Source organism: Narcine bancroftii, chromosome 2, assembly GCF_036971445.1.
Source record: "Narcine bancroftii isolate sNarBan1 chromosome 2, sNarBan1.hap1, whole genome shotgun sequence".
Classification (NCBI taxonomy): Eukaryota; Metazoa; Chordata; class Chondrichthyes; order Torpediniformes; family Narcinidae; genus Narcine; species Narcine bancroftii.
In genome coordinates this window covers 364,407,200-364,431,400 of record NC_091470.1, presented here as the reverse complement: position 1 = coordinate 364,431,400, position 24,201 = coordinate 364,407,200, and the positions used below count along the sequence as shown (strand labels likewise).

Sequence of the window (24,201 nt, the reverse complement as noted above, 5' to 3'; positions counted from 1 at the left end):
TGGCTGTTCACAGCTGCTGGGCTGGATTCTGTAGTCCAGAGGGACAGGTCTTCACCCAGCATGTAGAGGTCAAGAGTGAATAAACAATGGAGTTTCCTTGTTGAGCATTTGACTTCATTTTTGAGCCCTGACTTGTTATGTTCCCAGCACTTCTGCTCAACAAGACTTTAGTTGCTGAGGTGCTATGACAGTGGAACTCTCTAAATCTTCAGAGACTGGGCACAGACTGGGAGATTACTTCGCTGAGAACATGCCCTCTATCCACATCAGTGACAGTAATCTCCCTGTGGCCCATGTTTCAATTCTGCGTCCCACTTGCACACTCACATGTCTCTCTGTGGCCTAATGTACTATCCCACCAAGACAACATGTAAATTGGTGAAACAACACCTGATTTTCCGTCTGGACACTCTCCATCCAAATGGCATTAACATCGAGTTCTCCGGTTTCTGCTAACCTAGTCTCCATTTTCCTTCACTTCCCCTCCCCTTGACTTCCCTCAACTCTCCATCCCCTTCCCTCTCTATCCACTGAGCCATCTCTCCCCCTGCTTGCTGATCTGCCCTCCCTCCCTTATCCGACCTTTACCTCCTGTCTTTGGGACTATGCATGTGTTTTGAATACAAAACATGTTTCATTATTTGTTTTAATCGTGCAATTCTGTTGACTTAGATTGCGTGCAGTTGTCATCACCTACTGTAACTACAGGAAAGATATCAGTAAGATCAATAACATCTAGGATGTTGCTGGGACTTCAGGAACTGAGTTACAGGGAAAGTTTAAATAGGTTAGGACTTTTATTTCCTGAAGCATAAAAGAATGAGGGGAGATTTGACAGAGGTATACAAAATTATAGGAATATAGATGGAGTAAATGCAACTAGGCTTTTGCCATGAAGGTTGAGGTGGGATAGAAACCAGAGGGCACGTGTTAAGGGTGAAAGGGTAAAAGTTCAGGGGAAACATGAGGGGGAACTTCTCCACACAGAGAGTGGTGGGAGTATGGAATGAGCTGCCAGTTGAAATGGTGAACACTGGCTCAATTTTAACATGTAAGAAAAATTTGGACAGACACATGGTTGGCAGGGGTATGGAGGGCTTTGGACTGAGTGCAGGTCAGTGGCACCAGGCAGAATAAGAGTTCAGACAGACTAGAAGGACCAAAGGGCCTGTTTTTAGGTGCTGTAATGTTCTATGTACTGATTATCCCATGACCATAAATAAGAAATGGATATGTTTGGGAGGAGAGATTGATTCTCATAACCATACGACTCAGAAATACTATCCAAGGGAAATTATCATACTTGAATGTTGAGCTAATGTAGTTGTCATAATATATCGAAATCAACAATTGTTCCTGCTTTAACTTTAATGGACTGTTATTTAGGAAAATCTCCCACCACCTCACCAATCCTGGCAATTCGACAATGCTTTCCCTTAGCTGTTACCAGGTTGACTTTATATGTTTTAATTTTTGACACCATTATATAGCTCTGGCTTGAATGTAATTGTGGTTAAGGAGACGAATATCCCTATCAGTCTGTTCCAAACACGTTACATCATGTCAGTACCAGCCTGCTGCCGAATTAAAGCTAAGCTCGAACCTTGTCTTTATTGCCCTAAGGTATTTTACATGGAGCTGGACTTTCGCAACTTCCCCAGCAGAGGTTTCACCCCACTGAGCAGCAAACTGACCAGGCCCCAAACAGCCACGTCAAATATGTCTGGTAAGAGTTTTCTGGCAGTCAGTCATTTTTATGATAGCATTATTCATTACATTTGTCTGGCTTTGTCTCAAACTAACAGGTCATTTATCTTGGAAAGGTTTGTTTCTTCCACAAAATGTTTTGGATCTGGAATTTTCAATTTATAAATATTTCAAAAAAAATCATGGTATCTGTTCAACATTTTATGTCCTGACAGGAAAATGCTCCAGTCTTTGGGCAGACCTGAAGTCTTTATGGCCCTGGAAGTGGTAATCGTGAGTAATTCCGGACAGGAGTACCAAGGGTGCCTTTTACTCACCTCTGAGGTGCTGTTTGTGGTCAGCGTCAGTGAGGACACGCAGCAGCAAGCATTTCCAGTCACCGAGATCGAGTGCATCCTGCACCCAACGAAAGGAAATTTACTTCACGTGGTGCTTAAACAGCAGAGAGTATCGTATGAGAATGAGGTACGAATTGGAACTTCCCTGGAAAATGGGCACTTTTAGGACCTATTATTGCAGATTATTTATCCTTGGAGGAAGTTTTCCAACTTCATTTGCAAACCTTACATTTTTGTTAGTACAAGTTACCCTCTCAGTTTCAATCTGGGTGTAACATATCATAAAATGCAGCCACATCTGTTTCATGCATTAGGGCGGCTCAGTTAAGTGTAGCAGTTAATGCCACACTGTTACAGCACCTGTGGCCAGGACCAGGTTTTGAATTCCGCACTATCTGTAAGGAGTTTGTACATTCTCCTCATGTCTGCGTGGGTTTTCCCCAGGGCTCCTGTTTACTTTTAACCTTCAAAACGCTCCAGGGATGTAGGTCAATCGGGTGTAATTGAGCGGCACAGATTCATAGGCCGTAAAGGCCTGTTACCGTGCTGTATGTCTAAATTATTTTTTGAATTTACAATTTAAATTTGAAAATAGATATAGAACGTGCAACATGACAGCACAGGACAGGCCCTTCATCCCATGAGGTATCTCAGTAGTTTGAAGGTGCTGGCACGGTTGATGAGTCCAACATCAATGGTCTGCTTCAAGTGGCTTTGACAAAGTGATTGGTCAAAAAAAAGAATTGCAGCTGCCAAAAAATCTTGAAATAGAAACAAATTTCTGGAAACGCTTAGCAGGACAGGCAGCATTTCTGGAGAGAGAAACATTTCAGTTAAAAACTCCTCGTCAGAACCTCTTACTGGGGTGGCAGCAGGAATCCATGTGGAGATTTGATTCAACGGAAGGGCTTTCAGGATCATTTCAGAAGGCAAAGTAAGAATCAACCACGTTAAAGTAATTTAGGTATCACATAAAAGTCCAGCTGGATAGACCTTGCATCCCTGGATCTCGAACTTGCATCCCTGGATCATTAGTCCAGGCTTTCAGCTTGGTGGTCCATTAATTTAAACACCTCAATCAACTCTTCCCTTCCTCACAGTCCATAACCTTCCATTTTTTTTGCATCCATTTCCCTGCCTAAGAGTCTTTTATTGTACCAGCCTCCACCACCACCCCTGGCAATACATTTCAGGCACCTACCACTGTGCAAAAAAATCTTCTTCAGATGTCTCCCCTAAACGCTTCTCCACTCACCTTAAACCCATGTCCTGAGGTATTGGCCATTTCTGCTCTTGGAAATGTGGTATATATAATATATTAAGAGGTGTATATATATACCTCCATTAAATCACCTCTTATCCTCCATCACCCAAAGAGAAAAGATCTAGCTCGCTCAATCTTTCTTCTTAAAACATGTTCTCTGATCCAGATAGCATCCTGGTAAATTTCCACTGCACCCTCTCTAAAGTTTCCACATCCTTCCTACCATGAAGTAACCAGAACTGAACACTGGGCCGGACTAAGTCCAACTGATTCCCCAAGCACATCCCAGCAATAGTTCCCCCTCGACCATTCCATTGTCTAACTGACAAGACATTAAGTGCTAAGTGTGATTAAAAATTCAGTCCAGACCCCATAACCCCGAGTGGCTGTCGCCAGATTTCAATTTTTGTGGGGCTCTATGGTAAATCTGCACTGGAAAAAGCTCTGTGGTGTCTCCTTCCCTTGGTGCCCTCAGCATGTTCTTATTTTGCTTAATGGTTAATCCAGGCCTGACTGAGCACAATCCTCTCATTGTGGTCCAACCAGAGTTTTATAATGTTACCTCGCAGCTCTTGAACTCAATCGAAGGCCATTTGAATGGGTCCATGGATCCACATTAACAAGAAAGGGAAAGGCATTGGTTTTTGTTCCTGTGCCTTACTTTGGCTTTATTTTTGTGTTTCAAATTAGATTAGCATGTATTATTTTTATTGTTTTAAATTATTTTACATAAATCAGTGTATTGAGACAGTTTCTGAATGGCTCTGATGGCCTGAGACGTATGCAGCCAGTCGAAGAGCCTTTGACAGCAGGACCTTTCATAAGGTCACTGGTGACTATTGAGGGCTTGTTCTCTCGACTTGCAGCCAATGGCACCAGCAGCAATGACCCAAGGATACCACGATGTAAAAGGTAACAGCGGCCGCTGAGCTTGCTGAGTTGGCATGTCCTCTTGAGCTCAATATGGATCGGTGACTCACTACTGGGGTGGCACTGTTAGTGTACCGGTTAGCGCAACGCTGTTACCATGCCAGTGATTGGGACCAGGATTGTCTGGGTTTTCCCCCTAGGCTCTGGTTTCCTCCCACCGTTTGAAACATTCTAGAATTGTAAGTGGGCAGTACGGTACCGTTGGCCGAAAGGACCTGTTACCGTTGTGTATGTCTAAATTTTTTAAGAAGTCTAAATTAAATATTGATGTGAATCAGGCAGTGTTGATCGACTTTGCATTTATTTGCATTATTTTGACTGCATTGAGGCAAAATGCAGCTTCAAGTTCAAGTTTATTTATCATCTGATCGCACCTGGATGACACAGTGCTCTCTGGTCCTCAGTGCAAAACAAGCAGACACACAACCAAGCAGAACACACCTACAGACAAGCAATACATAGGCTTTATGCATAAAGCCTGTAAAGAGCCGTCAGCAGTAGGGCTTTATGGTAGGACCCCATGGGGGAGTGATGTGTCTGCACCAATGGCAGCCGTGCTGCTACAGCAACTCTGGCAGCGGCATTTTTGCATGTTGGGATTAATATAAATCTGGTGCTGTCTGTAAGAGGTTTATCCATTTTCCCCGTGTCTTTGTGGGTTTCCTCTGGGTGCTCCATGCAGAAGTATTTATCATCCAGGATGGTATATTTGGATGGCATGGGCTCGTGGGCCAGAAAGGACTGTTACCATGCTGTATGTCTAAATTTAAATTAAAAATTGGTGTTTGATGTTCTGCAATGATTCCAAAGGACCTGTATTATTCTACGATCTGAACCTGCTTTATTGGTCATTTCATCAGTATCTGAAAATCCAAGGTGTCAAAGATTATGGGGACCAGGCAGGGAAATGGGGTGAGTGAGAGAATGGATTAGCTCATGATGCAATGGTGGAGAAGAATCAATGGGCTGAGTGGCCTACTTCTGCTCCTTTATCCTCTGGTCTTATGGTCTATGAATTCCAACTCGTTTCATTTTCTCTTGGTTAGGGTGATGGTGTCCGAGAAAGGCTTTCCGAGCAGCAGTACGAGCGGCTGGTGGACTACGTTAAGAGGGCATCGCACTACATCATCTCCAGCAGCGCAGCCCTGCAGCAAACTCCCCAAGTGGTTGTCGCTGATCCGCCTGCAGCCAGGACCAAAACTTACCAATACCTGGTCGATCGGCTCCATGCTAGTGTGTTTGTGAGCAAGTTTTCCATGGTGAAAAACAAGGCGCTGCGAAAGGGATTTCACTAGCCCAAGCCCCCAAAAGTGGCAAACTCAAAAATAATTCTCTTCAAGCACATGCAAACACTGATCTCTTCCTTGATTTTTTTTTTAAAAAAACCACCTGCCTAGCTTCCATTAACTCCACCACAGCCTAGTTGTGAAAACAATTAAATGAATCTGATCTGGGTCAGTTCAGTTATGTAATTTAGTTAATATGCCGATCTCAATAATGAGTCTCGTCAATCAACTGTGTAAATACTATGTTTCCTGCAAGGGGTGTAGCCACTAAAGTGAATTGACCCTGGAGCACTGAGATAACTTTGTCCACTGCTGTCACCAAACTAGATTTTATTATTCTCTCCATGTTCATCTCAGCAAAAGAATTGGTAATATAACTGAAAGTATTTAAGGTAAATAAATTTTAATGTTAGAATTGAACTGCCTGGCCGCATTTTATTTCAATGGTTTTAGGAGACGAAAGGAGACTCGCCGAAGTCGGTGAGATCCAGGTGTTACTCCAGCCAGCCTCCCTGCAGTGATTGCCGGATCACTTGTTGCCTCTTGGCTCCCTGGTCAAGGGAAATGGGAAAACTCATTGACATGACAAAGCGGGATCTGAATGTATTACTTCCCAGTGAATCTTATTCCTTGCTGCGGACCACAGAACCTTCCTGCTCTTTGATCTCATCCTTCCACTCCTTTTTCCTTTCATCTATTGTACCAGTTTCTCTTTAACTACAATAAAAATCCCTGAATCTGGAGAGTTGTAAATGCTGGATCCGTGAATTTTCTGGTTGCTTAAGGACTGGCAAACTAACGGCAAGGCGTGCCAATGTTAACCCCGTATTTTTGACCTCTTTATTTCCCTCGATTTTTGTTTTGCCATTTGCTTGAAGCTGCCGGTTGCTTGAATTCCACCCAACAGGGGTTTTACTGTATTGCCTCAGCTAGACATCTCAACAGCCTTGACGCAACTCCTCCACACTGAGGTGCTGTATTCAGGCTCTTCCAGTTGTTCCCCACTGGACCACACCGAAACTTGTCACTGTGTTGGAGCTTCAGGCTGTTGGTCCCAGGGTTGGTTGCGGTATTTTGTAATGAGAATTTAAGAAATGTGAGCAGGAGTGACCAATCGAGCCCTCTCTGCCATTCACTAAGATCACGGCAGATCTGGCACCACTAACAAGCCTGTTCCCCATAACCATTCATTCGCCTATTCAAAAATCTATTTGTGTCTGAAATACATTTCATGAGGCTTCCTTGACTGGACAGAGAATACCACAGATTAATTAATGTCTATCTCTTCTCTGTCTTAAATCTATTCAATGGATTTAATGATTGAAATGCGGGGCAGACTCAATGGGGTGAATGGCCTATTTCTGCTCCTATATCTTATGGCAGGCGTGGCCAATCTTTTAATTTTTAATTTAGACGTACAGCACGGTAACGGACCATTTTGACCCATGAGTCTGTGCCGTCTACACCTCCAGTACATGCTCGTCGGCGGAAATGGCCTGTTACTGTGCTATATGTCCAAATTAAAAAATTAAAAGGTTGGCCTACCTTGTCTTATGCCCTTACAGTTTATTCCACCCAAATGTTGAGGCTACCCCTCTTTGTTTTTGTCTCATCTGCCAGTGGAAACACTCTCCCTGCTTCTATTTCTATTCCTTTCAGAATTTTGTTTCTATAAGATCCCATTTGCCCTTCCAATCTCCAGTGAGTATAATCCAAGGTCACTCGATTTTTCCTCATCCACTAAACCCCTCATTTCCAGAATCTACTGAGTGAACCTCCACTGAGTGAACCTCAACTCCACTCCACAGTGAACCTCCACTCCACTGCACTTCACTAAGTGAACCTCCACTCCACTGAGTGAACCTCCACTCCACTGCACTCCATTGAGTGAACTTCCACTGCACTGCACTCCACTGAGTGAACCTCCACTGCACTGCACTCCACTGAGTGAACCTCCACTCCACTGAGTGAACCTCCACTCCACTGAGTGAACCTCCGCTGCACTCCACTGAGTGAACCTCCACTGCACTGTGAACCTCCACTCCACTGAGTGAACCTCCACTCCACTGAGTGAACCTCCACTCCACTGCACTCCACTGAATGAATTTCCACTGCACTGAGTGAACCTCCACTGCACTGCACTCCACTGAGTGAACCTCCACTGCACTGCACTCCACAGAGTAAACGAATAAATAAAGTTTAAAAGAAAAAGAAATGAGAGAGCTCCTTGCTGAACAAGGAATACCCAAGCAAGTAATGTGACAATGGAACATAGTTCACATCACAAGAATTCAGGAAGCTGGCCCCATATTATCTCAAAGGTCATGGGTTCATTGAAAGACAAGTGCAAACTGTGAAACACAGACTAGTTAAGTGTCGTGAAACAATAGAAGACCCATCCCTCGCTCTTCGATCATTAGAAGCAGCACCTTTAAGGGCTGACATGAAGTCTCCGGCAGAACTTCTAAATGGCAGGAGATATAAAACAACTCTGCCAAGCAAAATACACCCTCCAGAAAACCAGGAGGAAACCAGAAGACGACTGCCTGACATGCAAGAAGAAGGATGCCAGCATTAAAACAAACATTACCAGAACTCTTCAGAGGGCAGCATTTGCATATTCAAGAGCTGATGTTGAAAACATGGACCCCAACAAAGGTCATCAGAGAAGCTGAGACACCAAGATCAGACATTGTCGAGACAGACTCTGGCAATCAGCTGAGGAGAAGCAGAATTCACATCCAGCTGACACAAGATGTGATGGAGCAGAAAGCTTTAATACCAGCAAAGTCTGCAACACCAATATCAAGTGAGGTATCAAGTGAAGAGACCACAACCTCTAATATCGAAACATCAACACAGCAGTTGTCAGGTGAAGCACAAGATCCATCACCTCCACATGGACCAGCAACACAGACTGCCTCCAGTGCGATATTGATAAAAACTATTTAAAAATAGTTGTGTAAATAAATTAGTGGACAAGTTCAGTTACTTAAGTTGCACTGGAAAGAAAGTGATGGAGAACACTTTTTTTCTTTATCTTGAGAAGGAGGGATGTTATATAGTCAGGATAATGTGAACTATTTTGTGACCGCATAAGAATACACCCCTCTCCCGGTAGTTAACTGTAGTGTACCACTGTTGGGTGTATGTATATATGAGTGTTTAAAGTTTCCTGAAATGGTGGAAGGCATCAGTAAGTAAAGTCTCTTCTGTTATTTGAATCTTGCGTCTCCAAGTTATTTAAGAAGCCTCCCAAGTAACATAGAGACATAACAATGTGAAACAAAGATGGTGAGAATTTGATAGAAAGCGGTAATGAACTGAATGGGCTTCAACATCTTTTCTAGGTTGTGGAGATTGATTGCAGGCATCAGCTCTGTTTTGAGCTCTTCCCTCTCCTTTTTCCAACCTCCCATCATCTGACCATCATACAAATTTTGTTTGTCACCAAAGTCTCTTAAAAATTTCTACAGGTGTACCGCGGAGAGCCTTCTGGCTGGTTGCATCACTGTGTTGAATGGAGGTGCCAATTCACAGGACAGGAACAGCCTACAGAGGGTTGTAAACTCAGCCAGTGCCATTGTGGACATTAATCTTCACTCCATTCATGACGGGGCAATAAGGAATTGTACAGGAGATTAGATCAACTAGTTGAATGGTGTCACATCAACAACCTTGCGCTCAATGTCAATAAAATGAAAGAAATGATTGTGGGCTTCAGTAAGGGGAAGCCAGGAGAACACAAACCTGTCCTCATCGAGGGTAAAGGAGTAGCAAGGGTAACGGTTTTATTATTATCATATTTATTCAATTCTTTAACTATTGTCCACTGTAAGGAAGACAAGAGCGTCATCATTTTGTCCAGCGCCCCACACAGAAATGAGGCCTCAGCCAGGAATAAACTTGCGACCCCTGGTTTACAAGACCAGAGCTCTTAACTACCGGATTCACTACATCTGCAGTGGAAACTTCAAATTCCTGGGGGCTAACATCTCTGATCTATCCTGGGACCATCATATCGATACAATCATTAAGACACGACAGTGGCTATATTTTGTTTGGAGTTTGAGGAGATTTGGTATGTCTCTTGCAAATTTCTACAGGTGTACCATGGAAGGCAGTCTGACTGGTTGCATCGCTCCCTGCTATGGAGATGCCAATGCACAGGATAGGAACAGCCTACAGACGGTCGTAAACTCAACTAGCACCATTATGGAAATGAGTCTTCACTCCATTAAGGAGAAGAGGCAGTGTCTCCAGAAAGCAGCTTCTATCATCAAGGCCCCTCACCAGCCAGGCCATGCTCTATTCTCACTGCTACCATCGGGAAGGAAGTACAGGAACCTGAAGACGAACATTCAATGGCACAAAAACAGTTTCTTCCACTCTGTCATCAAATTTCTGAACAGACAATGAATCTTTGGACACTAGCTCAATTTTCACTTTTTTGCACTACTTATTTATTGATTTACAGAATTACTATAATAATTTTCCATCTTATTCTGCACCATACTGCTGCCACAAAATGACAAATTTAATGGCACATGTTCATAATGATAAACCTGATTCTGATTTAAAAAGATCGGCAAAAGAAACCAAGAAGAAGGAAGGAGAGTCTTTAACAAGTGACGAGTGGCTCTGATCAAGACTGTGCCATCTGAAAGAAAGATGGAAGCACATTCATTCTGAGAACGGGATTGGACAAACACTTGAAGAAAAAAAATTAAATGTATTACTGAAGGGAGAAGGGCAGAGTATGCGACTAACTGGATTGTTTTTACCAAATCCAGCTCATGTTCAATTGGCCAGTGTCCATTTGATAGAATAATCCTGTGAGTAGGTCCCACTGGTGTTGCCCAGGCCAGAGAAATTATTAGAACCTCCAAAGAATTTTTACTGGCCCAGTAGTACCGTGATGGATGTTAAGGCCCTTCACCCTCTTTATAATGCACAGTGTCGTGGAGGACAGTCGTGGCACAACTGTGCAGGGGTAAAACACAGGAATCTGTTGCACCGGTGGTGAAGTGAAAAAACACACAAATGCTGGAGAAACTCAACAGCCCAAACAATACCTTTATCTACCAAAGGTAAAGATACAGAACCAACGTTATGGGATCGAGCCCTTCATCAAGGTGTGGGAGAACATGAGAGATGTCCTTTTTCCTCTTTTATTTGGACATCTCTCATGTTCTCCCACACCTTGATGAAGGGCTCGATCCCATAACGTTGGTTCTGTATCTTTACCTTTGGTAGATAAAGGTATTGTTTGGGCTGCTGAGATTCTCCAGCATTTGTGTGTTTTATTGCACACCTATGCATGTTCTTCCAGCTGAATATATACCACACAAATAACACCACAGAAGTATATTGAGAGGAAAGGTTGCCTTGTCGGTTGATGGGATAATTAAGAGGGCCATTGGGATGCTGGGCTTCATTAGGGATTGAGTTGAAGAGTCGAGAGAACATGTTACAACTCTACAAATCTCAACTGAGACCAACTTGAAATATTGTGTTTGGTTCTGGTTGCCTCATTATGGTAAGGATGTGGAAGCTATTGAGAGGGTGCAGAGGAGATTTTATAAAATTTAGACATATAGCACGGAAAAAGGGCATTTCAACCCATGAGTCCGTGGCGCCTAATTTATACCCAATTAACCAACAAATCTTGTACATTTTGAACAGTGGGAGGAAACCCAAGCCCCACTGGTAACCACACAGGCACGGGGAGAATGTCCAAACTCCTTAAAGGCAGTGCGGGATTCAAACTCCGGTCCCAATCACTGGCGCAGTAAAGGTGTGGCGCTCACCACTACACCAGCCGTGCCGCCTGGATTAACCTGGATGTTACCAGGATTGAAGTATAAGTCTTATGAGGCAAGAGTAGCAGAGCCAGGTCTTTTCTCTTTGGAGTGAAAGAGGATGAGAGTTACCTCTGAGAGATTCCATGAGGCATTGATAAGGTAGAGAGCCAGAGTTTTATTTTCCCCAGGGCAGGAATAGCAAACATCAGAGGAGATCTGTACAAAGTAAAGGGAGGAAAGTTCAGCGGAAACATCAGGAGCAAGTTTTTTTGCACAGAGTGGTGGGTGCCTGGAAGGCCTTGCCAGGGGTGATGGTGGACGATGAAACATTAAGGGCATTGAAGAGACTCTTTGACAGATGAATGGAAGAAAATTTGAGGCTTACGAGGTAGGGAGGATTTGGTGTTTTCTTTGGTACGAATATATTTGTTGGCACCACATCAAGGGCCAAAGGGCCTGTACTGTGCTGTAATGTTCTATGAAATTGCAGATCCAAAGGTGTAGGCAACTGAAGCCACAGCTGGGCAATAGTGAAACAAACAAAATGGGGGCTGAACAGGTGACCAGAATGGATTGGAAGAGACCAAGAGCATCAGTAATGGGAGCAAGAGTTGGTCATTTGGCCAATCGAACTGACTCTCCATTTAAAATCATGGCTGATATGTCCATTAACTAGTTCCATACCCATCTTTCCCCATAATCCTTAATTTGCCTATTTCTTTTAATTTTCGGCATGCAGCATCTGTTCCACGAGCCTGTTCCCCCCAACTACTCCAATTAACTTACAACCCCCATATGCTTTGGAGGGTTGGAGGAAACCCACACAGACACGGGGAGAACGTAGATTCGACCCCAGGTCATAGCACTAATTATCATTCTGTGCCATAAATACAGACCCTTGGCTAGAGAATTCCGCAGTCCCACTACTTCCTGGTAAAGCAGCCATAGATCCACACCCCTGAATCTTGAGGCAATGTTGGAGGTAAACAAAAAATCTGCAGATGTTGGAATACTGCAGCCACATACCAAGCGCTGGAGGATCTCAGCAGGTCTGGCAGCATCCATGGAAAGCAAAAGACAGTCAAGGTCTGGGGCCAAAACACTGCATCAGGGCAAGCAAGAAATTCGCAGAAGCCTGAATAAAAGGGCGTGTGGAGGGGGGAAGATGGGAGGATGGGCAGGTGATAGGATGAATGGAGGTAGGAGCAGGGCAGAGGCGGGAAAAAAAATACATGAAGCCATGAGGCGATAGGAGAAAGAGGCAGAGAATGGAGCACTCCGATTGGAGGAAGGGTGGGGAGCTGAAGGTGTGAATGACGGGCCGGGAGGATGGGGGAAGGAAAGAGAAGGAGAAATGGGATCAGGAAGATGATCGGAAGCGGGGGGGGGGGGGGGGTGGTTTCCTATCACCAGTCACGTCTTCCCCTTCCCTCACTGCTTTCCAGCCTCAGTGTTTGCAAGAAATGAAACATTTCCATTTCCACCTCCTCCCTCACCGCCATTTGGGGTCCCAAACAACCTGTCTCCATGCCACAGCACACTATGATTCGTTGACTCTAGGTCACCAGTTCTAACCCTTTAGCGGACGAAGGGGCATTGGTTTTTTTTAAGGTTCTTTTGATTTTCATGTAATAATGCACAAAAATGTAATCTATACAATTTATAGATTTCAAACTTTGGCTGCACTAAAGGCAAACAAAGACTTACCATAAGCATTGCTCGACAGTCTCTAATAATAAGAGAATATTCCTTCAGAGTCACTGAGTGTCCATAGATTTGCCTCCAGCGCTCCTGCAGCCACACTGACCCCTGTTCAATTCATCCCCACCCAAGCTCCAGATCCAAAGCCTCCGATATGATCAGGAAGCTTTCAGCGGCCCTCGAGAGTCCTTCTTTCCCTTTACCCTCTCTCGAATCCTGGCTCTGATACGTGGTTCAAAGGAGTCAGTCTCCAGCAGCCTTGTGAGTCCTTTGACCCCAAGTTGCCAACAGCCCACCACCGCCTGTGTGAGTCCTTTAGCAGCTGAGCCCTTCTGTTGGTCCGCTGCCATGGTACCAAGCTCCTCCTCAATGAGGGACGGGGGGGCTGGGTTTCCACCATTTCTGATGCCCTGTGTCAGTCCACTGCTGCCCAGGAGTCTGCCACCCCTCAAGCCCAGTACAGGCAGAGACTCTGAGGTGGAGGATGTTAACAAAAACACTATTGGCTCCTCTGCTTAAAGCTTGTACGGAGCTGTCAGCATCATGACCAGGCGGGAGGATCCCACGGAGCAGCGCTGTGTCTCTGTTTCCCAATCTCCCGGGTCTGCACCAGCAGTGCTGTCGTTATACCAGCTCCGAGAAAGCTGCAATTTTTTTTCAATTTTCGAACGAAGCAGTGGAACATAACTGGGATGAGATTGGCAAAGACCTGATGGGTCAAAGGGCCTGATTCTGTGCTGTGATTCTTTATACATGGGATGCTGCTCTAAGGGGATATTACTGCTGCATTCTTGGGCTGGGCTGCCCTGACCTCCATAGCAATAACCATCTTCATTCAACAGGCTATGATTTTCACCACTCATTCCTTGATTCTGGACAGCTTCATTCCCATTGAATGCCATGTTCAATTAAACATGCTTTGAGGTCTCCTGTAACTCTGTAACAGGACTTGAGGAACTGAGTTACAGGGAAAGGTTAAACAGGCCTGGGCTTTATTCTCTGGAGCATTGAAGAATGAGGAGAGATTTGATCGCGGTATACAAAATTATGATGGAAATGCAAGCAGGCCTTTTCCACTGTGGTGAGGTGAGATACAAACCAGAGGCTATAGGTTAAGGGTGAAAGGAGAGAAGTTCAGGTGGAACATTAGCGGGAATCTTCATCACACGGAGAGTGGTGGGAGTGTGAAACGAGCTGCCAGCAGAAGTGGTGGGTGCAGGGTCAATTTTAACAGTAAAGAAAAATGTGGGCAGGTACGTGGATGGGAGAGGTATGGTGATATGGCTTGGGTGCAGGCCAGTGGGATTAGGCAGAATAATGGTTTGGCACCGACCAGAAAGGCTGAAGGCCCTGTTTCTGTGCTGTAATGTCCTGCGGTTTCTTTTGAACAGTGGATGACAGCAGACAGTCAACACAGACTATTTCAAGAAGGTTCTTATTGTAAATTGACCTCTTGAGTGAATCCAGAGCACTCTTTCCAGCAAAAGCATCAGACTGTTCTGGCATCGTAGTACAACATAAACCTTGCCCTGGAGCAGTTGATGGAGCTGCTGTTTCACAGTGCCTGGGAACCAAAATCATTGAGGACCCCCCCCCCCCCCCCCCACCCCACACTCAGCATCTTTCAGCTGCTCCCGTGTGAAAGAATAAGTTTAACGAATAAGTGTAACAAAGGGTTAATGAATCAAGTGACTTATAACATGGTGGAAATGTATTTGCCTTCTAACATGACCTTCCCTGTGCTATAGTGATATAGTAACTTTTTGTTGTTCATCCTTCGTAGTCAAAGATATCCATGACTTCAAAATCAAATTGGAGATTGGTGGCTGTGGGTCCGGAAGTGACTGGTGAGGCCAATCCGGGCCCTGAAGTCTCGTCCACATGTGGGACACAAGTGGGTGGATGCTATCGTAGCAGTGGATGCTGCCTGGGCCTTGCGCACAGCACGCTTTCATTGCGCCTCGATGATGCGCCTGACTTCAGCTGCACAGGCTCCTGTAGTGATCTTGAAAGGTGAGAATTGATGTTGGCCCTGTGAAAGGAGACAGAGGGTAAAGGGGAGAGAGAGAGAGAGAGGGAGCTGGGGGGAAAGGCAACGGGGGGAAGAAGAAGGATGTGAGGGTGGGGGTGGGGGTGGGGGGGGGAGTTTATTGGAAACCTGAGAAGTTGATGTGACTGCAATCCATTTGGAGGGTGCCCAGTTGGAAGATGAGGTGTTATAAGGACTGAAAGACCTTTTTCCAGGCTTTATCACTGGTTTTGGAATAAATTCAGTCCTTGTCACTCAGTGCAGTGCATGTCTGACAGAGGAAATACCAATCATCTTCTTTCTGGCCCAGATTAAGACAGTCGCTCGATGCATTGATTTTGGCACAAAGTCCACCTCTGACCCGTAATCATGGATTGCATGAGTAATGTGTGTCACTTAATGATACAGATGTAGCAAGATTGTTGGAAAGGCTTTATAATGCATTGAGGAATTTTTAAATCAATGTTTTTCTGTGAGCTCTGCAGTGAAATCTTATCTGAAACCCGAGTTCTAAACATGCTGGCTTAATCTGAATCCTCCATGCAAGCACACAAGCCTCCAGAGACATTCTGTTGTCTGAGAGAATGCATATTGCAGCCTTTAATATCTGATGCAAATCTCTCTTGCCTAAACTGGGAAGTGTTGATGCCTGAGAGTCAGCCCATATCCTTTTCAGCCCTTCATATCTGTCCAAATATTCAGTAGACAAAGAATTGCTGGGGGAAATCAGAGGTGCAGAGGGACCGGGGGGTCCTTGTACAAGATTCCCTAAAGGACAACTTGCATGTAGACTTAATGGTAAGGAAGGCTGATGGAATGCTGGCATTCATTCCGAAAGGCATAGACTATAACATTTATAAAGCACTGGGCAAACCTCATTTGGAAGATTGTAAGCAGTTTTGGGCTCCATATCTAAGGAAGGATGTGCTGGCATTGGAGAGGTTCCAGAGGAGGTTTACAAGGATGATCCCCGGAGAGAAAGGGTTTTCATATGAGAAGCATTTGAAGGCTCCGAGATTGTACTCGCTGGTTTAAAAGAATGAGGGGAATCGAAGACTGAATGGTGGGGGAGTTTGGGACCCAAGGGCACAGCCTCAGAATACAGACACGTCCTTTTAGAACAGAGATGGGGAGGATGGTGGTGAATCTGTGGAATTCATTGCCGTGGATGTTGGGTGGGGACAAGTCATTGGGGATATTTAAGGTGGCAGTGGGAGGGACTCGAGGGTTACAAGGAGTAGGCAGGAGAATGCTCCAAAAGGCCCTTATGCTGGTGGTTCTGTTCGGGCTTTAAATGGCCTGTTAAAGTAGCCAGTGGTATTTCTAAGTAAAATCCTGCAATGGCGGAGGTCTGTGCCCAAGATGGTGGCGCCTGTGCTCAGCAGCAGCCACGATGGGTTGCAGGCTCTTGGAGAGTAGCAGCCGGCACAAGGCACCAGATACAGGGAGAGCACCCCCTCCCCTCCCTGTTGAGAAGGACAACCAGAGGAGATGACCCTACAGGGAAAGATGAGCATGCCAGTGAACCATCGAGGGCTCAGCGGCTGATGGACCCACACAATCTGCGGGTGGCTGGCAATTGGCTCATGGGAACCATTGCAATGAATAAAGGTGGACAAGTCCTCTGGACTGGACAAGATATTCCCCCGCACCTTGAGGGAGACAGGTATTGAAATTGCAGGGACCCTGGTGGACATATGTTGTCCTGCTGTTTAAGAAGGGCTTCAAAAGTAAACCAGCCAGTTATAAGCCTGTGACCCTGACGTCAGTAATATGTAAATTAATTGAAGGATTCCTGAGAGATAGGATATATAGATATTTGGACCGTCATCAGCTGATTAAGGGCAGTCAGCGTGGATTTATGCGCGGTAGGTCATGTTAAAAAATCTTGTAGAGACTTTTTGAGGAAGTTACCAACAAGGTTGATGAGGGAAAGGCTTTGGATGTTGTTTATATGGACTTTAGCAAGGCCTTTGACAAGGTTCTACATGAGAGGTTGGTTCAGAAGGTGAGGACAGTAGGTATACATAGAGAAGTTGCAAACTGGATTCAAAATTGGCATGGTGGATGGTTGCTTCTCAGACTGGAGGTCTGTGTTGAGTGGTACCTTAGGGATCTGTGTTGGGACCACTATTGTTTGTTATCTATATAAATGACCTAGATGATAACATGGTGAATTAGATCAGCAAGTTTGCTGAAGACTCAAATATAGTGGACTGTAAGGGATCTGGATCAGCTGGGAAATTGGGCCAGTAAATGGCTGATTAAATTTAATGCAGATAAGTGTGAGGTGTTGCACTTTGGAAGAGTGAATCAGGGTACACAGTACACAGTAAATAGTAGGTCATTGAGGAGTGCGGAGGAGCAAAGAGATCTGGAAATACATATACATTTTTACCTGAAGGTGGTGTCGCATGTGGACAGGGTTGTAAAGAAAGGTTTGGGCATCTTAGCCTTTATAAATCAAAGTGTTGAGTAGAGAAGTTGGGATGTTATGTTGAAGTTATTCAAGTCATTGGTGAGGCCAAATCTGGAGTATTGTGGGCAGTCCTGGTCACCCAGCAGCAGGAAAGATATCAATAAGATTGAAAGAGTGCAGAGGAAATTTACTAAGATGTTGCAAGGTATTCAGAAGTTGAGTTACAGGGAAAGATTAAACAGGTTAGGACTTTATTCCTTGGAACGAAGAAGAATGAAGGGAGACTTGATAGAGGTTGATAAGATTATGAGAAGTAAAGACAGAGTAGATGTGAATAGGATGTTTCCACTTAGATTGGGGGAGATAAATACGAGAGGTCATAGCTTTAGGCTGAAAGGGGAGAGGTATAAGGGGAACATTAGGGGAAGGTTTTTCACTCAGAGAGTGGTAGGAGGGTGCAATGAGCTGCCATCTGATGTAGTGAATGCAGATTCAATCTTGAGTTTCAAAAATAAATTGGATAAATACATGGGTAGGACTGGTCTGCAGGGTTATTAAATGAGAGGAAGTCAGAAGAACTAGCTAGTTTTATGGAGAGTAGGTCAGTGGGACTAGCTAATTTTATTGGTCAGCACAGACCTGAAAGGTCAAATGGCCTGTTTTTCTGAGCTGTAACGTTACATAGTTCTATGAGTGCTGGGGGCAAGAAGGGGCTCAAAGGACTTCGGGCACTGAAGGCTTCCTGATTGAGTCAGAGGCTTGGATCTGGAGCTCAGGCTCCCAATGGATTGAACAGGGGTCCAGGCAGCTTCAGAGGCTGCGGGGGCGCTGGAGCCAAATCCACAGACACTCAGTGACTCTGAAGGGACTCTCCTTTGCTTCTCTTTCTCTTTTCCTGTAAGGGACACGGGGCAACAGAAATGGTGGTTCTTTGTTCTGTATTATTACAGGACAATAAAGGAATCTCTCTTGAAATCAGCCATGATTGAATGGTGAGGCAGTCTCGATTGGCCGAATGACCACATGCCGCTCTTATGTCTTCTGGTCTTATAGAAGTGGCTAGTCTATGTTTCAAGACAAAATCCTTTACCATGACTCTTAATAGGTTTTGAGTCAGAACCATATTTTAAGACGAAGATAGAATTGGTGAAATTACAAATATAAAGGGGGAAAGAAACTGGGGGAGGGTCCCAGAGGTGATAGAATGAGACATAAGGTGTGGGAGGTGGAGAGAGAGAGAGAGAGGTTAGTGAGAGAAACTATTAGGTGAGGGGGGAGGGGGGAAGAAGAGAGAGTGAGAAAAAATGCGTAGAAGAGCAGGTAAAGAAGAGAAGGGATCAGTCGACTCAGCCGAAGGTGGTGGTTACAGAAAATTAACCAGGAAGTTCAAGTTTAGATCCACAAACAAACGGTAGGCATTGGACAAAGTGGTCACTAAATAAACTGGACGACAAAGATTTTTCTTCCTGAACACTTTTGGGTGTATTTTATGGATTTTGGGCTGCTGTTCACAAAAATCAGCTTAAAAATTTCTTATTGCGTATCTTTTTTTTTGTTTTGCGATTTCCTGTCCTATTTTAAGTCTACTTCAAGTATACTTCAAGACAGACACACTATGAAGGGCGAGATTTCTTTGAAAATTGATTTTCTGCATTCACTCTTGGTGCAGTCGGCGACGAACACAGTGAAAGTTTTCACCGGGACATTGAGATTGCAGAAAAGCGTCAACAGGGCAAGTGGAACCCATCAGTGCTGGCCGACTATTGTCGAACACTGACACGAGAGGCATCAGATGCTGAGTACAAATGAAAATCAGCGGCAAAAGATTCTTAGGTCAGTTGAACTAAAGCAATGAGTCGGCGTCATTATGCGACTAAACATGGTAAATTCAATAACAGTTAATGTCCCTCCAACTTCCTACGTGATACAGTAAATCTGAAATGATCTTTGTGTTCAGCTTGAAGTTGTCTACCATAATCCTTATTATTTTCAGGAAACAAACCTTTTCATAAATTCTGTTGTCCAGTGATATTGTTCACTTTTAGGTGACTAACCTGACCTGGTCCACTGTCAAACACATTAACATTGCTCTTCTTGCCCCGTGTGTGTTTGACTGTTTCCCACCACCAAACCAAGCTCATCCCCACCATTCACTTCCATCCCCTAGAACCAATGCCCCACTGTGGGTCCATCAGCCTTTCTACATAACCTCATACCTCCTCCTCCCTCCCCCTCTCAACTCCCTGTCCCCAGAGGTGCTCTTCTTTCATTGCTCGCAATTGACACTGACCTCCCACACAAAGGTAAACGGGATCGGTCGCTAATCTGATATCCAGATTCAAAGCTGAGGCAGCCCCTCTTCCCCCACTCTTCATCTCAATACCCAGGGGCAGTTCTGGTCCATTGAATGGAACAACATTGCAATGTTGAATCAGAATGTCAGCCACAGAAAGGCCCAGTTAGAATGGATGGGAAAAGGAGTCAATTCATGAAAGTTGACAGATGCAGGGCGGTGCTGGGCAGATGAAAAGATGCAGATGTTCACAACATGAGATATATCTAGATACGCAAACACACACACACACACACACACACAGACACAGACACAGACACAGACAGAGACTCAGACACACACACACACACACACACACACAGACACACCCACACACAGACACACATTCAGAGACTCAGACACACACACACACAGACAGACACACACACATACAGACACCCGCACACACAGAGACAAACACACCCACACACACACACACCCACAGACAGACACATACACCCACACACAGACACAGACACACCCACACACACACAGACATACACACACACAGAGACTCAGACACACACACACAGACACAGACACACACACATACAGACACCCACACACACAGAGACAGACACACACACACACACACAGACATACACACACACAGACACACACACAGAGACACACACAGACACACACACATACAGACACCTGCACACACAGACAGACACACCCACACACAGACACACACACCCACACACAGGCACACACACCCACACACAGACACACACACCCACAGACAGACACACACAGAGAGACTCAGACACACACGCACACACACAGACACAGACACACACAGACACAGAGACATACAGACACAGACATACACACACAGACATACAGACACACACACACAGACACACACACACACAGAGACACAGACACACACAGACACAGAGACATACACACACAGACACAGACATACACACAGACAGACAGACACACACACACACACACACACACACACACACACACACACACACACACACACACACACACACACAGAAGCACAGATACAAACAAGCGCACGCATGAAAGCTGGAAAGAATCAGCGCTGAAGATCTGATGAACATACTTGTTGGTTGAGCCATTTAGACTTTCTTTCAGTTGCCATGTATTGATATCTATCTGACATGACCCTGAGCTGTGGCTTAAATCCAGTCCCGCTCGAGGTCTGCTGTTCTTTGAAACCATCAGCCCTCTCGAAAGCACCTCCTTGAAGCATGCGTTCCCAACATCTGGTTTCCATTCTCCTTTCCTTCAGTAATCTGTGTCTAAATAACAATATTTGTACAACATCCACCAAGGTTCATTTCACATTGTTTCCGAATCTGCTAGAGGTGAAGTCAAATTGTTTGTTATAAAAATTGAAAACGTGTCAGAAGTTTGGCAGCAGAACTCCACATGGCCTCTCAATGTCTAATCCTGGATAAGTGCAGATGCATTTTCTAGTCTGTCAATAATTTTCTAACGTTGCTTCCAAGGTTGAAAATTGTGTCTGAAAATGAAAAATGTTCCATTTTTTTCCCCATGTACTACCAGTTAACGACATTGACTTGTGACCAGTTTCCTGTTTGAGTTGAATTTTATCGAGGCCCATTTTCTGAGAAGTCAAAGCTTTGCCAGGTAGAAGTATTTGCTGCTGCTTTAATGACAAGCCTGCACGGCCCAAGGCTAGAGAACAGCTTCCAACTTTTGTCACTTCTTTATGATCTCCAAGTCCTGAGGAATTTTACAATTACTGCCGTTCCATCAAATTCCTGGGTGTCAACGTCTCCAAGATTCTGTCTTGGATCCTCCATGTCGATACATCACGGAAAAGGCTTTACTTTATGAGGAGTTTATGAAGAGATTCGATACGTCACGAGGACCATCAAAAACCTCTGCAGGTGGACCGTGGACCACGTGGACCGTGGACCACGCCAACACTCCGGACAGGAAAAGGCTCCAGAGGATTGTTAACTCGGCCTGCGACATCACAGGCACCAGACTTCACTCCATCGAGGACATCTACAAGAGGCGGGGACTGAAGGAAGAAACCTCTATCCTCAAAGACTCCCACCACCCAGGCCATGCCCCCTTCACTCTACTACCATCGGGAAAAAGGTACAGGGGCCTGAAGATGAGCGGCACAAGGACAGCTTCTCCCCCTCTGTCGTCAGATTCCTGAATGATCAATGAACCAAAGACATTGTCTTACTTTGACATTTTTGTGAACTATTTTTAAAATTTATTTTGTCAGGTGGTTTATATGAATGTTTACTTTGTGTCGCTGCCACAAAACAACGAATTTCGTGACTCATGATAATAAATTCTGATTCTGATGCCTTTGAAGTCCAGTCAATGGCGTAGTTCAGGAAACAGAAGTCATTTTGTACATTGCAAGCTCCCGCAAACAGCAATGTGATCATGAGTCATAGAGTTTTCCAGCAAAAGGAATGGGCCCTTCAGCCCAACTTGGCCATACTAACCAAGCTAATCCCATTTGCCTGCATATCCCTTTAAACCAGTGGTTCCCAAACATTTTTAGACTGCTCCCCCCTTGGCTTCTGATCATATTCCCAAGCATTTCCCCCCCTGTGATAGTACAGGTCTATCACCAATTTACATAGTGTATATAGTTACTGTACCTAGACTGTGCTTACAGCGATTGGCTGAGAGCTAAGCCACACCTACTGTCTGGGCCTTAAAGGGTTGTGTCCCTAGCCAGGTCGGATCATTCCGGACTGGTCGGCCACCTGTGAAGAGCTCCTGTCTTTTGCTAATCAAAGCCTTGGTTTGGATCAATAAGTCTTTGGTTCTTTCGACGAGCTCTACAATTTTATTAGCAAAAATAATTTTTTTTAAAAGGGATGGAGCATCTGACTCAGCCAGAAAACTTGACATCGACCCACAGTCAGCTACAGCCTTCAAAGCCTTTAAGTTCTGGCTGCTGAACTTTGAAAACTTCCTGAGATTCATTCAGGTAGAGGAGGATAACCAGCGTCTAACAGCATTGCTGTCTATGGTGTCCTTGAGAGTCTACGAGAACATCCAGGATGAGACCACTTACACCGCAGCCATAAAGGTACTGAAAGGACTGTATGATCAACCGGTGAACAGAGTTCATGCCCGACTCGTGCTTGCGTCGAGGAAGCAACAGCCCGGCGAGTCCAGCAGGGCATATTTACAAGTATTAAAGGCATTGGGCAAGGACTGTAACTGTGTGGACAAAACTGCTGCCGAGATCACAAATGATCTCGTCCGGGATGCCTATGTGGCCGGGCTCAGATCGAATGAAGTGAGGCTGCGCTTGCTCGAACAAGGGGTAGCCGAAAGAACCAAAGACTTGTTGATCCAAACCAAGGCTTTTATTAGCAAAAGACCGGAGCTCTTCACAGGTGGCCGACCAGTCCGGAATGATCCGACCTGGCTAGGGACACACCCCTTTAAGGCCCAGACAATAGGTGTGGCTTAGCTCTCAGCCAATCGCTGTAAGCACAGGCTAGATACTGTAACTATATACACTATGTACATTGGTGATAGATCTGTACTGTCACACCCCCCCATACAATGATGTTGAACAGGAGGAGGGGGTGACAGCAGCGCTGAGTAGTGGGGGGGCGGGGTTTGAGTTGGCAGCGGCGCTGAGTGTGGGGTGACGTTGGCGCTGAGTGGGGTGTGGTGGGGGTAAGGGGAGGTCTGTGTGGGGGTGTTGAGATAGCAGCGGTGCTGAGTGTGGGGTGACTGCGGCACTGAATGGGGATTTGAGGGCAGAGTTGAATGGGGGTGTGACGGCAGTGCAGGGTGGGGGCTGATGGTGGCGCTGAGCAGGGGTTGGCAACAGTGATGGGTGGGGGGGTGGTGCAGCACTGAGAGAAGGGGGTGGTGGGGACTCTAAACAAGGGGGGGGTGGTAGTGGCACCGCAGAGCTGGTGGGGGGGGGGTGTTAGTGACACCAGTACAACATGGCGGCCACCAAGACCAGCTCTCGAGAGAATGTCTTGTCGCCATTTATTTTGCTCTCTACTGACACCTGAGTCTGCGGCAACTAACAGCTCTTCCAGAGACTGCAACACCAGAAAATTACTGCGCTGGCTTCTTCATTTAACTTGGATGCAGAGTGAGTAATAACAGGGCTGAAGGTTCAGACCACCCCCCATTTCCTCACCGCCCCCTGACTGACCCTTTTTCTTCACCACCCCTTGGATCTGTCCACTGCCTTCAGCAGGGGTGGCAGCGCCCTCTTTGGGAATTACTGCTTTAAATTATCCTAGGCATGTGCCTGTCCAAATGCCTTTTTTAACTATTATAATTGCCCCCACTTTTACCCCTTCCCCTGGTACCTCATTCCATGTAGCCATAGCTGTCTATGTGAACAAGGCACTCCTTGGGGTCCTTTATAG

General features: G+C 45.3%; 1 protein-coding gene and 1 long non-coding RNA gene across 8 annotated transcripts in view; both read left to right on the top strand.

The window, feature by feature from the left end:
• LOC138755825 (intermembrane lipid transfer protein VPS13B-like) overlaps positions 1–5,945 on the top strand; it is a 1,263,706-nt gene extending 1,257,761 nt beyond the window's left edge. For all 6 annotated transcript variants that reach the window (XM_069922506.1, XM_069922508.1, XM_069922505.1 and 3 more), the window contains 3 exons: positions 1,624–1,726; positions 1,923–2,172; positions 5,286–5,945. In XM_069922506.1, the coding sequence (XP_069778607.1) occupies positions 1,624–1,726; positions 1,923–2,172; positions 5,286–5,534 (602 nt within the window). In that variant the 3' untranslated portion in view covers positions 5,535–5,945. The remainder of the gene's footprint in view (positions 1–1,623; positions 1,727–1,922; positions 2,173–5,285) is intronic.
• An 8,878-nt stretch (positions 5,946–14,823) lies between these two features.
• LOC138752831 (uncharacterized) lies at positions 14,824–22,104 on the top strand. Of its 2 annotated transcripts, none has more exons than XR_011350983.1 (3): positions 14,824–15,043; positions 19,148–19,311; positions 21,359–22,104. It is a non-coding gene; the product is annotated as an uncharacterized lncRNA (long non-coding RNA). The 2 variants fall into 2 exon arrangements; XR_011350982.1 differs by having other exon boundaries at positions 19,061–19,311.
• The last annotated feature ends 2,097 nt before the right edge of the window (positions 22,105–24,201 follow it).